This window comes from Ahaetulla prasina, chromosome 7 (genome assembly GCF_028640845.1).
Source record: "Ahaetulla prasina isolate Xishuangbanna chromosome 7, ASM2864084v1, whole genome shotgun sequence".
Classification (NCBI taxonomy): Eukaryota; Metazoa; Chordata; class Lepidosauria; order Squamata; family Colubridae; genus Ahaetulla; species Ahaetulla prasina.
In genome coordinates this window covers 4477889-4493848 of record NC_080545.1, presented here as the reverse complement: position 1 = coordinate 4493848, position 15960 = coordinate 4477889, and the positions used below count along the sequence as shown (strand labels likewise).

Sequence of the window (15960 nt, the reverse complement as noted above, 5' to 3'; positions counted from 1 at the left end):
GGGAAAGAAGAGAGAAAGGGGAAGAGAAGGTAGGGATGAAGAGAGGAGAGGAGAAGATAAAAGAAGAAGGAAAGGAAGGATAAAAGGAGGACAAAGGAGGAGGAAGGGAAAGAAAGGAAGGAGAAAGAACAGAGGAAGAGAAGATGGGGTGAAGAGAGGAGGGGGAAGGGAGAAGGGAAGAGAAGGGAAAGGAAGAGAGGAGAGGAGAGGAGAGGAGAGGAGAGGAGAGGAGAGGAGAGAGAAGAGAAAGAAGAGAAAAGAAGAGAAAAGAGAAGAGAAGAGGATTATTTATCTACTTCTCATAAATTACTAGCGAAGGAACAAGATCTTGGTCCATCTGTCTCAGAACCTTCCTACTTGTTTGATTCCATTATATGTGTTTTAATTAAAGGGATGCACCTTCAGTGTTCTTGTCAGAGAGCAATTTATTGAAAAGGCCATACTTACATGAAGGGTTTTCGGGTGAATATTGATCCATAAATTCAATGAAATTCTGAAGAAATACAGTATTATTGTCCGTTATTTTCACTGTGCTACAGTAGTCCCTTAAAAAAAAGTAAATAAAAAAGATGAAATTTATACCCCGATGCTACATAGGGCAATGTGCTATCATGTCCTCCCTAGTCCTTCTTTTCATTAAACTAGACATACCCAGTTCCTGCAACCGTTCTTCATGTGTTTTAGCCTCCAGTCCCTTAATCATCTTTGTTGCCCTTCTCTGCACTCTTTCTAGAGTCTCCACATCTTTTTTACATCGTGGTGACCAAAACTGGATGCAATATTTATTCACAATCTATTCTTTACTTCAGTAGGGACTTAATCTTGACTTGCTCTACTTCATTAAAGATAAAGGTTCCCCTCACACATACGTGCTAGTCATTCCCGACTCTAGGGGGCAGTGCTCATCTCCGTTTCAAAGCCGAAGAGCCAGCGCTGTCCGAAGATGTCTCCGTGGTCATGTGGCCAGCATGACTCAATGCCAAAGGCACACGGAATGCTGTTCCCTTCCCACCAAAGGTGGTCCCTATTTTTTCTACTTGCATCTTTGATGTGCTTTCGAACTGCTAGGTTGGCGGAAGCTGGGACAAGTAATGAGAGCTCACCCTGTTATTCAGCACTAGGGATTCGAACCACTGAACTGCCGACCTTTCGATCGACAATCTCAGCATCTTAGCCCCTGAGCCACCACATCCCTTATCTACTTCATTAGATAGTCCTATTTTTCCAGAAGTAGTTACTACGTCAGTTATGAGATATTATTTAATATTTTGCAAGATGAAGACCGACTGGCAAAAACTACTAACCTGGGCGCTAAAAATGTATATCCAAATTCGTCAAAGGATTCTCGTTTGAGAGTTGCAATAACTGCAAAGAGAAAAGCAAAACACTGAATGAACTAAATTCACCTCTTTGGTAGCATTGATCGACATGCGAAAATGTTTAACCCCAAAAACCCCTGGATGAATTCCACATTTAATTCAATAGATTATATAAACACTGTGGCCAGTTTTTGTAGACAACCCAAAACCACAACCGTATTCAATGTTCTTTTCCTAATGACCATAACTTGAGATCTATGTTTTCGTATTAGATGTGGAATAGATCCAATTATAAAATAGCAATTTAGGAGAAACAAAACACAATCTAAGATTATTGCAACGTAAAAGTGAGCTGAAGGATTGTCAGAGGCGTCGACTGAATCCAGAGATTTGGGCAAACCTGAAGAAACGGGTGTGTTGTGATGTCACAATGCAAGCTCTGCCCTTAAGCCAGCTGTACAAAGGAAACAGAATGAGCACTGTGACATCACAACAGCCCTTTTTTGTCATTTGCAATTGTGGGATGATGAATGCGTTGATTGCATTCTCTGCCACCTCCATCAAGAATTGAACACACGTAGCAATTGAAACTTACATGGAGAGAAGAACCAAACTCAAATCAAAAAGCACTTGCAAAATGGGTCTCGAACGCAATTGATTTGACCGTCATTGCATTTCAGGATCGCTGAAACGCACAAAGGTTTCAGTCTGGAAATAAAATGAAGATTTTTTTGCAAAACAGCAAGGGAAAGGAGTGAACAGGCGAGGATCAGAGAGTGACAAGATGCTGTAACACAAAAATGGGCCAGAGGAAGGGGGGGGTGTGTAATGTCTTTTTAGGCACGTTTAGCCTTTTTTGCCTCTATAACAGGGGTCTCCAACCTTGGCAACTTTAAGACTTGTGGACTTCAACTCCCAGAGTTCCTCAGCCAGCTTTGCTGGCTGAGGAATTCTGGGAGTTGAAGTCCACAAGTCTTAAAGGGACCAAGGTTGGAGACCCCTGCTCTATAATACCCAACTGGCATTGGAAAAAAACAACAACAAAACCCTTTGGGGACCAATACAAAGGGTGGCAGTCGAGAGGGAAAAATGAAACACAAATGACAAACATCAACAATAACACACAGAGGGAAATTAGCAACAAGAATGTTATATACTTGCCCTTTAGGACTGTGATTATCCATCAGAAAGAGAAGGCAAGAAAACAGGAAAAAAAAAAGACCAGGGTAAAATAAAAGGGCTAACAATCAGGGGTGAAATCCAGCAGGTTCTGACAGGTTCTCGAGAACTGGTAGTGGAAATTTTGAGCAGTTCGGAGAACCGGCAAATATCCCCTCTGGCTGGCCCCAGAGTCAGGAGGGAATGGAGATTTTGCAATATCCTTCCCCTGGAGTGGGGAGGGAATAAGGATTTTGCAGTATCCTTCCCCTGCCACGCCCACCAAGCCACACACCACGCCCACCAAGGCACGCCCACAGAACCAGTAGTAAAAAAAAAATTGGATTTCACCACTGTCACAAGCCAATATTTTATTCAACTAGCCAACGTGAATAAAAATATTGTGGCAGAGAGAGAGAGAGAGAGAAAGAGAGACAGAGAGAAAGACACAGAGACAGCGAGACAGAGAGAGAGAGAGACAGAGAGAGACAGTGTGTGTGTGTGAGAGAGAGACAGAGAGAGACAGAGAGAGACAGAGAGAGAGAGAACAAGAGAGACAGAGAGAGACAGAGAGAGAGAAAGAGAGAGACAGAGCAAGACACACACAAACACACAGAGAGGGAGAGAGACAGACAGACAGAGACAGAGCAAGAGAGAGAGAGAAAGAGAGAGAGAGACAGAGCAAGACACACAGAGAGACAGACAGACAAAGAGACAGAGAGAGAGAGAAAGCAAGAGAGAGAGAGAAACAGAGAGAAACAGAGAGAGACAGAGGCAGTGAGAGAGAGAGAGAGACAGACAGAGACAGACAGAGACAGAGAGACAGAAAGAGAGACAGAGACAGAGAGAAAGAGAGAGAGAGAGGGAGAGAGAGGGAAAGAGAAAGAGAGAGAGAGATTGCAGGTTCAGTTTTTGTATTCATTTGTATTCTGGAGGAAAACAACAACAGTATTTCTGAAATTTTGGTGCATGTTTCTGGTCAAGTGTTTTTTAACCGACAACTAGTCCTCGACGTATGATCACAATTGAGCCCAGAATTTGTGTTGCTCAGTTAGAAGTTTCTTCGGGGAGCTTTGCCCCGTTTTATGACTTTTCTTGCTATAGTTGTTAAGTGAACCACTGCAGTTGTTCAATTAGTGACACATGGTGGTTCAGTAAGTCTGGCTTCCCCCCTTCACTTTGCCGGCCAGAAGGTCGCAAAAGGGGATCGCATGACCCCGGGACACTTTAACCCTCGTAAATCTGAATCAGTTACATCAGGAATGTAAATCGCATGACTGTGGTGATGCGGCAACGGCCGTAAGAGTGAAAAACAATCGTCAGTCGCTTTTTTCAGTGCCGTTGTAACTTTGAACAGTCACTAAACAAAGTGTTGTTAGACAAGGACTCCCTACACTTCTCTATAAAGGTAAAGGTTCCCCTCGCACATACGTGCTAGTCGTTCCTGACTCTAGGGGGAGGTGCTCATCTCTGTTTCAAAGCTGAAGAGCCAGCGCTGTCCAAAGACGACTCCGTGGTCATGTGGCCGGCATGACTCAATGCCAAAGGCACACGGAACGCTGTTACCTTCCCACCAAAGGTGGTCCCTATTTTTCCACTTGCATTTTTTAAGTGCTTTCGAACTGCTAGGTTGGCAGAAGCTGGGACACGAAACGGGAGCTCACCCCATTACATGGCACTAGGGATTCGAACCGCTGAACTGCCGACCTTTCGATCAACAAGCTCAGCGTCTTAGCCACTAAGGCACCGCATCCCTCCTGTACTTCTCTATACTGTGGCTCTTTCTACAGACTGTGTAACGGTGAAACTCATTCTCAAAATGTTTAGCAAGTCAGCCCTACGGCATTCATCCGATTGTCTTATTTTACAAAATGTTGAGAAACAAATTGTGCACATGCATAAATAAAGGAGCAAGGGTGCTATTCATGTGGTCACAGCCCCCCCTTTTTTTATTTGCATTTATATCCTGCCCTTCTCCGAAGACTCAGGGTGGCTTACACTATGTCAAGCAATAGTCTTCATTCTATTTGTATATTTATATACAAAGTCAACTTATTGCCCCCAACAATCTGGGTCCTCATTTTACCTACCTTATAAAGGATGGAAGGCTGAGTCAACCTTGGGCCTAGCGGGGCTTGAACCTGCAGTAATTGCAGGCAGCTGCTGTTAATAACAGACTGTCTTACCAGTCTGAGCCACAGAGGCCCTTTTTTGACTTTTATTGCAGCGATCACTACGAGCGAAGAAATTAGAATTTCCAAATTCCTAGAGTTTCCCCATAATTCAAACCCAGCTCCATGCTTTATGCCTACAGATCTCTATAGATCTGCCTCGACATGCTATTTTATACTTTAGGGCAGGCGTCGGCAACCTTAAACATTTAAAGAGCCACAAAAGTCCTAACCGGAAGACCCCGTTCAATTCTGGAGCTGACCGGAAGTCCTGTTCCCCTACCATAGAGTCTGCTCCTAGTGCAGCGTCCTTTTTCCTCTGTTGACCGGAAGTCCGGTTCTTCCACCATAGAGTCTCCTCCTAGCGCAGCGTCCTTTCTCCTCTACCTGCCCTAATCGAAAGCCCTATCAATTGTGGAGCCGACTAGCAACAGGGAGCCGCAGCAGAGGGATGAAAGAGCCACATGCGGCTCCAGAGCCACAGGTTGCCGACCCCTGCTTTAGGGGAATCAACTTTAATTCAATCAATTAATAATTTTTTTTAAAAAAAGACAGATAATAGAAATCTAGGCAGCAATTGACAAATGTGGGCAATATGAATGATGCAAACATCGAAAGAGGCTCTGAAGAGTTAAATAAAACCTGGCCAAAGGATTAAACCAGTTTTGAAGACGGCTTCCAAAACAGAGTAACTAACATTTGCCTGCTAAGCTAGGACAGTGCGCATACTGAACGTCTACAGTTTTTCACAGGCATCTGTTCTCTTTTGGTGCACAATCCAACAAGTGCTTCTTTTTGAAGCTAAATCTGGTTCGAAGCTGAGTACCAAACGAACGAATTCTTTCTATGTTATATTGATCTGGCGTGTAAGCAAAATAATGTCTTTAAGTTAAAAGGATAGTGACCTTTTGAAGTATGCTTCTCCAGTTTTTGTGTATGGCGATTCTCAATCAACCAGGACTTGGTTATCCCAAATGTGTTTTTTTCAAGAGGCAACTGGACTTCGTTTTTTCCTCGAAGATGTTTCCCTTGTCATCCAAGAAGCTTCTTTGGTTCTTGAATGAGAACCAAAGAAGCTTCTCGGATGAGTAGCAAAACGTCTTCATGGAAAAACCTTTAAAAAGCCCAGTTGCCTTTTGAAAAAGCTCCTTTGGGACAACCGTGACTTGACATTAGTGTACATTTAAAGTGACAATCAAGTTGTTTTAAGTCTAAGAAAATCCCCATAAACATCTAGAACGAAGTAACTATTTCAAAGGTCGCAGCTGTTAGCTTTGCTGGATTTCCAACTACGCAACTTACAACCCGTTGGGGAGTTTTTCAAAGCATTTACCTATCAGACCCTACAAAAGAAAACAGAGGATATGCAAAGCAATGATTCTCTGGGTACGTAAACCAAGATATTACTTAAAGCCCGTAGGGTAACAGAACGTGTTCTACTCGGGTAAAATACTTTGTGCTCCTTGCATATCTGCACAAAGGCTTGGAATCATTGCTGTAGCATTTGGAGGTACGTCACAAGAACATTAGTGAATTTCACAAGCTTTCAAAAGGCTGTGTTAAAGAAACAAAACAAAGGCAGAACCATTCTCGCTGGGCCGTAACAGTCGGAACACGGGAAAGTTCAGCGTTACTTACACTTTGCCTGAGTTAAGGTTTCATTAATCTTGGCTTTAATATAGTAAAAGCTGTAGGATGGTAACACCAAAGCCAAACTGTAAAAGAAACCAAATAATTATTTGTATTGTACTCTTTCAGCTTCAAGCGAAACAATACAGGAGAACACAATAGATACAAACTCACGGTAAACCGATCCAAACCAGACTGCAGAAAATACGGCTTCAGTAATAGAGTGGTCAATGCCTGGAATGCATTACCAGACTCTGTGGTCTCATCCCAAAACCCCCAAAACTTTAACTTAAGACTGTCTACTGTAGACCTCACCCCATTCCTAAGAGGTCTGTAAGGGGCTGTGCATAAGCGCACCAGAGTGCCTACCGTCCCTGTCCTATTGTCCCTATTTATACGTAATCATTCTCTGTGTTTATGGCTATGTTTTGCCAATTTATATCTTTATATTTGTGGCATTTTTTTTCATGTGTCTATATCTATATTGCCATTTGTTTCCTTGTACTTGTTGACGAATGAATAAATAAATAATAATGAGAAGGAAGGACTCACTGGAGAAGAGCCTAATACTGGGAATGATTGAGGAGAATGGGACAGCAGAAAATGAGGTGGCTGGATGGAGTCACTGAAGCAGTCGGCATGAGCTTCAATGGACTCCAGAGGATAGTAGAGGACAGGAAGGCCTGGAGGAACGTTGTCCATGGGGTCACAATGGGTCAGACACAACTTCGCAACTAACAACAAAATAGGTAAACTTGAAAACTATAGAGATAGACGTGTGGTTTGATGGAATGCTTTTATTTGGTCAATTCCTTCCCAAAGTCTTATCACTTTCACTTCTCAAAAAAGGGAGAATGCTGTTTTTATTCAGTCAACTCCTTCCCAGATTCTGTTTAGCGCTTCCACTTCTCCCTTATCTAAGGCTGTTTTTATTCAATTTTATTCATACTTCTTCCATCCGGTATCACATTTTGTGACACTGGAAGAAATGCCTCTGCCCGGTATCAGTGGGGACAGAAAGATTCCCCTTGTTGCAATTGTAGGGTGCTGATATGCAAACTTTTAAACACAGTGATGCAGTGGTCAGAGTGCAGTATTGCAGGCTAACTCACTGCTCACTGCCAGGAGTTCGATCCTCACTGGCTCAAGGTTGACTCAAGCCTTCCATCCTTCTGAGGTCGGTAAAATGAGGACCCAGATTGTTGGGGGCAATAGGCTGACTCTTTAAACCTTCCTTCCTTCCTTCCTCTCTTATTCCCTTTCTCATTCTTCTTCCTGGTGGCACAATGGTTAGAATGCAGTATTGCAGGCTAAACTCTGCCCACTGCCAGCAGTTCAATCCTGACTGCTCAAGGTTGACTCAAGCCTTCCATCCTTCCGAGGTCAGTAAAATGAGGACCCAGATTGTTGGGGGGCAATAGGCTGACTCTGTAAAGTGAATGCTGTAGAGCAGTATGAAGCAGAATATAAGTCTAAGGGCTATTGCTATATTGTGCAAGATTGCTCACAATGTGCATTCTCTGGTTCCTTAGAAGATCTGCACAAATCAGCACCAGAAGTGATTGCTGAATAGCTGAAGTGGGCATCCAGATGTGAGACCCCTGCTGTACCCCCATATAAGTTTTTATTTATAATTATGTAGACCATGCATATATGTTTACTTCTCATCTGTCATGCTCTTATCGTATGCTAAATAAAAAAATAATCATTCCTGAAGTGGAGAAAAAAAATGCAAGGACTTTTGAACTGGGTGGCATGGCTTCAAAGCGTAATTAAAACGTAACTAATTTGTATATCTAAACAAGGCAGTGAAAGATCGAAAACAGCCTCAGAGATTAGAGCCTATTTTCAACATCATGTTTAAATCATGAATATTTTATCTCCTCTTGGGCTTCGCCACCATTTTATTACTGTGGAATTCTTATTGTTTACTATTTCCCGCGATAACTGCTGAAATTAGCATTAAGAAGAAACCATGGACTCTTGAACCATAAATCTTTTCTTTGCCATTACGATTGTCTCTTCATCTGCCTGAAGAAGAATTATTAATTACCTAGTGACATCTTTTCACTAATATTTGCCAAGGGAAATCAGGGAGATTTTCCTTCCCATTCCCAATTCCTGCTTTAAAAAAATGGAACTAATTGAAAGCTATAATTGTGTGTATAAATATGCCTATTGCCTTGAGGCTGCCAGCAGATTTTGCTGCTATTGTTTTCCAAATTCAAAAGATCTTTCAGAAATATTGGGCAGAAATATTATATATGCTAAGCAGCATTGAGAAAGGGAGAGTAATAAGTCAGGAGAAATGGATGTTTACAATTCAGAATGGAAAACAACGGTTACTAATGAGCAAACATCAGCATTAACTTTGGAGAGAAATTGCCACTCGGTCAGTTCAGTCTTTCGCTTGCTGAAGGACAATCCATCACTGGAAGTGTTGATTAGAAAGGAGCTCTATTTAAATACATTTAGATGTAGCTCCTACCCTCTATCATTGCAAAACCACACCTGGACTACTGCATCCAGTTTTGGTTGCTACGAAGTAAAAAAGATGTTGAGACTCTAGAAAGAGTGCAGAGAAGAGCAGCCAAGATGACTAGGGGACTGGAGGCTAAAACATATGAAGAACGGTTGCAGGAACTGGGTATGTCTAGTTTAATGAAAAGAAGGGCTAGGGGAGACATGATAGCAGTGTTCGAATATCTCAGGGGCTGCCCCAAAGAAGAGGGAGTCAAGCTATTCTCCAAAGCATCTGAAGGCAGGACAAGAAGCAATGGGTGGAAACTAATCAAGGAGAGAAACAACCTGGAATTAAGGAGAAATTTCCTAGCCATGAGAACAATTAATCAGTAAAACAACTTGCCTCCAGAAGTTCCAGTTCTAACACTAGAACCCTATGCACGGTCACTCACGCCCTCATGACGTCTCGCCTGGATTACTGCAATGCTCTCTACATGGGGCTCCCCTTGAAGGGCATCCGGAGGCTGCAGTTAGTCCAGAATGCGGCTGCGCGGGTGATAGAGGGAGCCCCTCGTGGCTCCCGCATGACACCTATCCTGCGCAGACTGCACTGGCTACCTGTGGCCTTCCGGGTGCGCTTCAAGGTTTTGGTAACCACCTTTAAAGCGCTCCATGGCATAGGGCCGGGTTACTTACGGGACCGCCTACTGCTACCGAATACCTCTCACCGACCCGTGCGCTCTCACAGAGAGGGACTCCTCAGGGTGCCGTCAGCGAGGCAATGTCGTCTGGCGACGCCCAGGGGAAGGGCCTTCTCTGTGGGGGCTCCCACCCTCTGGAACGAACTCCCCCCAGGACTCCGTCAACTTCCAGACCTCCGAACCTTCCGCCGTGAGCTTAAAACACACTTATTTATTTGCACAGGACTGAATTAGATTTTAAATTTATGGGTTTTAAATGGGTTTTATTTTTATATTGTTTTAAATATTCGGCTTTTAGAATAAGTTTTTTAATTGTTTTTACTCTGTATTTATGTGTTTTTATGTGCCTGTTAACCGCCCTGAGTCCTTCGGGAGATAGGGCGGTATACAAATACGATTAATAAATAAATAAATAAATAAATAGAAGTTTTTAAGAAGGTGTTGGATAACCATTTGTCTGAAGTGGTGTAGGATTTCCCGCCTAAGCAGAGGGTTGGATTAGAAGACTTCCAAGGTCCCTTCCAACTCTCTTATTCTATTCTAAGAATAATGGAATTTACAAAACTATAAATGACCTGGTTAAGTTTTTTGGCTACAGGAATGTTTATTTACTTATTTACTTATGAAATTTATCCACTGTGTTAGCAACTTTGGTGCCCCTGGAATAAACTTGTCTCTAAGATCAGGGAAAATTCTTCTACCTTTCTACCTTTTGAAAAGGTGAGTGGAAAAGAAAGATGAGGGCTAAAGAGGAATTTAGGGAAGAATTATCCAGAATCCTCAGGGAAGGATTAAATATTCACAGAATTTACACCGGGAAGCCTAAATCATTTTCTACATAAACTTTTCCAAAGACAAACTGGTTACATAGGAATATAAGGAAAAAAATTCTATCTTGATTTTCATCCTGTTTTTCAGAAGGTTGCTGAGCAAGCTAGCCATCCAACAGATATTATAGGATACTCTTACTCTTGAAATGTCAGGAGCAATGGCATTTTAACCTTTTTGTTTGTTTTGAAAAAAAATCCCTAATTACCTGTAATCTGTGCCATTCACTGCAGTCCATGTGTACGTTCTGTTGCCTTTATCAATATAGCGCTGCAAAAGAATCAGCCAGAAAGATCATTTTATGTTAGAAATTCTGTTTATATATAGCAGCACAGAGCACATAAAGGGTACAGTCACCATGTACTTTACTGCTCAACAGTTTAACTGTACCAGAAAACAGGAAACTTTACTTAGAACAAAAGAGCATAGAATTCAACTTGTAAACACTGCCATCTACTAGCTGAATACTACTGAAGTTGTTGCATAGAAATACATTCCAACAATAAATTCCAACATTTTATCAATGATCTCAGGAAAGGTTAAATACACCACATGATTCAAGACTCAAACTTTGCTGAAAAGTGAACAAATGATCATTATATATCAGCCCATTAGGACAAAAACCATAATTCTTTCGGAAGCTAATTTGCAGATTTCTATTTTGGAAAGTGGTTTAATAAATTTGGAAAAATCAGATTGACTGTTTGGATTGTTCAATGTGATGCTGTTTCCCACAATTGTTTGTTTATGGAATTTTTTGGGGGGAAAAATCAATTGATTATTTCTTTTTCCAAGATGGACAGTCTTCTTCAGCCAAGATGGACTCCAATCAACAATAATTCAAATAAAAGATGTCTAGAAACATTAATGTGACTGAGGTTGATGAGATCTACGTTACTGAAAGCAGATGTAAGAGATGCCCAGGCTGAGCCCGAGGGAAGGGTCAAACACATCATCAGTCACGAGTCGCTGCATGCCTGCAAGAAATCTAAGTCCAGCCCATTTTGAATGCCTTTCTTATCTCCCGCTCATTTCTCTTGACTGTTAGTTGGCCAGGTACTTCCAAAGAGCTTAAGCTTACAATAAATCTTTATGCTCATTTGAACTTTCCTAATCTCCCAATTTCCCCTGTGCTTGACAGCATCTAGAATACAGTTCACCAACCCCTAAAATAGTTTGTTCTTTCTGTAACTTTCTCCTATTTTCATTACTGAATTAGCCACAACCACAGGTGACAGAGGCAGGCAATCAAGTCCAATGTTGTGGTCTGTCAGCAGCCTATGGTGACGGTGGCAGAATCGGACAGTGATGAGGCGGAGGCAAGGCCAGGGCCATCGAGAAATGGGGTGTGGACTCCAGAGCCTCCAGGGCCTGAGAGTAGTGAGAGTGAGGTGCAGACTCCAGAGCCTCCAGAGGCTGAGAGTAGCGAGGAGGAGGAGGAACCAGGAGAGCCTGTCCCTAATGCCCAAATGAGAAGAGCTGCCAAGAGGCAGGAGCAGCTCAAGCAGAGACGTCACCTCGGGGGTAGGGCCAAAAGATAATTGGCCCCTCCCATAAGGTTTAAAAAGAGACCGGCATCGGTGTCTCAGTTTGCTAACAACATTGGAGCTGCGCTCATCCCATTCTCTGCTCTGGATGTTTCTCCGAGAAGAACTTGGCAGCTCTCCATTCTCTGCTTGAGATGCTTATCTGCAAAGGACTTTGGCAATTATCTAAATTGGACCAGGTTGGAAATAATGACAGACTGTTTTGTGTGAGAAGCCTTTGCTTTCTTTTGAGTTTCACGACGCTGGGAATGGTGCTTGAATAAAGTTTATTTTCATTAAGGACTGCATTTGTTGCTACCTGCTCGAGTCTGGGTCACAACATCCAAGTGGGATGGAGCTTCCATTGTGATGCTGAATTTATCATTCCCCAAAAAATTAACGCAACACTAAGGACGCCTCTGTCTGCAGTCCTGTGAAAAGAGCTGAACTATTGCATTGCTTTAGTCAATTCCCAGTCAATATTATTTCTGGCCATTCGGGACTAGCGATCCTGGATGCAATTTTAAAGATCAGGGAGGTGAAAATCGACCTGGTATTGCTTATTCCTCTTTTAGGATGATTACAACTCACATCCTTTGAAGGATGAACGCAAGCTTGGTCACGGCGTTGCAAAAATTAATCTGAACATTTCAGCGCGTTTAATTACAGAACAGAATGAATGGAACGGGCGATACAATGGAGAATTTTAGAAGGTCTCCTGACGCTCGGCGGAGATTTAATCAGAGTTAATACATCCCAAAAGAATGGAGTTATTCAGCTTTCATCATTTATCACTGCAACTCCTGGCTCCCGGTAGCATAGAGTAGCATTATAACCAAAAACAATGATTTCTAGAAAAAGCTAAGAATTGTTCAGCAGCGGCATTGTGGGCTTCTTAATAATATTCAGAAAGTTATAACAGGTGTCTTAATTCTATCCGTAAGCAGTTTAAACCCCAAAGAAGCTTCTGATGTTCATTTAGCTGTGAGCAAAGTTGGCAATCAAAATTACCATATTTTTCGGAGTATAAGATGCACCTTTTTTTTTCCTCAAAAAGAGGGTGAAAATCTAGCTGTGTCTTATACTCTAAATGTAGCCCCGCCCAGCTTCTCAAATGGAGGTTTCAGAGGTTGAAAAAAGCATCAGAAACAAAGCTTCAGAAAAGAAGCCTCCAAACAGAGCTTCAGAAAAGATGCCTCCAAACAGAGCTTCAGAAAAAAGCCTCCAAACAGAGCTTCAGAAAAGAAGCTTCCAAACAGAGCTTCAGAAAAGAAGCTTCCAAACAGAGCTTCAGAAAAGACGCCTCCAAACAGAGCTTCAGAAAAAAGGCTCCAAACAGAGCTTCAGAAAAGACGCCTCCAAACAGAGCTTCAGAAAAGACGCCTCCAAACAGAGCTTCAGAAAAGACGCCTCCAAACAGAGCTTCAGAAAAAACGCCTCCAAACAGAGCTTCAGAAAAAACGCCTCCAAACAGAGCTTCAGAAAAAAGCTTCCAAACAGAGCTTCAGAAAAAAGCTTCCAAACAGAGCTTCAGAAAAGAAGCTTCCAAAGAGAGCTTCAGAGGTTGTTTTTTCTGAAGCTGTTTTGGAGGCTTTCAGAGTCAGAAAAAAAAGTTTTTTTCTGAAACAGAGTTTCAGAAGTTTCAGAGGCAGAAGAAAACGCAAAAAAAAAAAAAAAAAAGCAAGGCACAGAGCTCACAACCAAGGAACCTGTTGCTAAAATTCACCTCTGGGAACAGCTGATTGGGGGGGGTATTCTGGGAGGCCGATCCACCTGCCAATCAACTTTTTTCTTATATTCCTCCCCAAAAACTAAGATGCATCTTATACTCCGGTGCATCTTATACTCCAAAAAATGCAGTATTTGATTTGATATATACATATATGCTTTAATCACTCAATAATATTTTATTTTCTTCTTGCAACTTCACAAATGTTAGTGTGAAAACTTCCCCAAGAGATGGGAACTGGTAAAACTTACATATACCGGCAGTCCTCGACTTACAACCATAATTCAGCCCAAAATTTCCGTTACTAAGCAAGATGGTTGTTAAGTGAATTTTGCCCCCATTTTACAACCTTCCTTGCCACCATTGCTAAGTGAATCACTGCAGTTGTTAAGTTAGTATCACGGCTGTTAAATGAATGTGGGTTCCCCATTGACTTTGCTTGTCAGAAGGTCGCAAAATGGGCACTGCAACCGTCATAAATATGAGTCACTTGTCAGGCACGTGAACTTTGATCACGTGACCATGAGGATGCTGCAATGGTCGTAAGTGTGAAAATCGGTCATAAGTCCCCTTTTTCAGTGCTGTTGTAACTTCAAATGGTCACTAAATGAAGTCGAGGAATACCTGTATTTGGGGAATAAAGGATAGACTTGGCTGGAAGAGGAATCTTGTATTTTTGTTCGCTGTGAGCACCTGCCCTGATCCAGTTTCTAATTTTATAGCTCTGGGCTGTTAGACTATTAGAGCTTTAACTTTCTGCCATTTTGTCTTACATCCGTTTAGCCAACTTATTTCTTTTTCTCAGAAAGCAAATCTTTGCATTCTCACCTCATCTTGAGATTTGACCAGCGTTTGAAAGGTCCTGTCGCCACTTTCACCGTCAATCATCTTTTTTCGAATCTACAAATTTAAGAAAATTGAGATGTCACTGCATGTTTCTTTAGAATGCAATATTGCAAACTAACTCATTGGTCACTGCCAGCAGTTCGATCCTGACCGGCTCAAGGTTGACTCAGCCTTCCATCCTTCCGAGGTGGGTAAAATGAGGACCCTAAATGAACTGTTGTAAGTCTGTCTGTCTGTGTGTCTGTGTGTCTGTCTACCTACCTACCTACCTAATTCTTCTTCTTTTTGTACCATATCAATCATCGGATGTTGATGATCTGTTGTAAGTTGAGGACTGCCTCTATTTCAAGGCGTCTCTCACCAAAAAAATAGGTAGATTTTCTGGGGAAAGGACAATTAGTCCTTGCAGTGGTTAGAATGCAGTATTGCAGGATAACTCTGCTGACTGCCAGCAGTTCGATCCTGACTGGCTCAAGGCTGACTCAGCCTTCCATCCTTCCAAGGTGGGTAAAGTGAGGACCCAGATTGTTGGGGTGCAATAGGCTGACTCTGTAGACCTCTTAGAGAGGGCTATAAAGCACTGTGAAGTGGTATATGTCTAAGAGCTATTGCTAGTACTATTCTAAGCATTGTTTCTTCAACCATTTTCTAAATGTTACGAGAAGAAATGTTTTTCATAAACTTTAATCAAATGTGATAATCAAAGAACCGTTGAATATCGTCATTGATTTTCAGGGACACCGATAAATTATTACATGATTTTAGTTAGAGCTCAATGGGAAATTATTAGATGGGAAAATTTCCAAAGGATCAAGTCCACAATATCTTCTACCTCTAGTTGTTGTTTTTCTTCTTACAAAGTGAACTTTGATCATGTTAGTTTTCTCAATGCAAATAGGGAATTTATTCTATATAGTTCATCTATTTCTGATTCTATTTTCTTTTCTTCCCAACCAATTAATTGAGCCACGGATTTAATCAATATCTGATGTTTTTTACAGGAACTGTTTGAAATCTTAGCTGAAGTCCCATTCCTTCCTCTGCTTACCTTTGATGGTACCGAAATTCTTGAAACCTCTTAGAAAGACCCTAAAAATCGCTCATTCCCCATCAGGTTTAAAGCTTTGATGTTACATTCTTTATATATGTTTTTATGACTTTCCCCCTTTTATTTGTCCCTGTATTGGCTAAAAAAAAAGTCAACATTTACAATATGGTGATATGCTAATATAGCCAAACAGATAAGACTTCAGGAGGCAAAACAATTAAAATCCAACTTTTTGTATAAGTTATGGTAAAGAATGATTGCTTGTGAGATCATGAAAGCTGACTGGATAGCAATCTTATTAATATTGTCTAGCAGAGTTGTCCAGGGAGTCAAAAATTTCAAGATGGCAGATTGGGCTCATAATTAAAGGCCAGCCCTTAGTTCATGTGTTACTGTCACTTGTACATAAAAGGACAAAATTTTGGTCGCGGTGTTATGTCCTCCATCTTAATTTTTGAAGCTTACCCCTCCCGCTAAATTTCCTGTTGATATCTGGAAGACAATTAGTATATTTTCCTAGTTCCTTCATGACAAAATATTCC

General features: G+C 41.7%; 1 protein-coding gene across 2 annotated transcripts in view; it reads right to left on the bottom strand.

Annotated features, from left to right (window-relative positions):
* Positions 1 to 15960, bottom strand: part of CACNA2D1 (calcium voltage-gated channel auxiliary subunit alpha2delta 1) — a 394047-nt gene that overhangs the window by 38463 nt on the left and 339624 nt on the right. For both annotated transcript variants that reach the window (XM_058189787.1, XM_058189788.1), the window contains 5 exons: positions 14353 to 14424; positions 10478 to 10539; positions 6287 to 6363; positions 1305 to 1365; positions 448 to 545 (listed from right to left, as the gene is read on the bottom strand). In XM_058189787.1, the coding sequence (XP_058045770.1) occupies positions 448 to 545; positions 1305 to 1365; positions 6287 to 6363; positions 10478 to 10539; positions 14353 to 14424 (370 nt within the window). The remainder of the gene's footprint in view (positions 1 to 447; positions 546 to 1304; positions 1366 to 6286; positions 6364 to 10477; positions 10540 to 14352; positions 14425 to 15960) is intronic.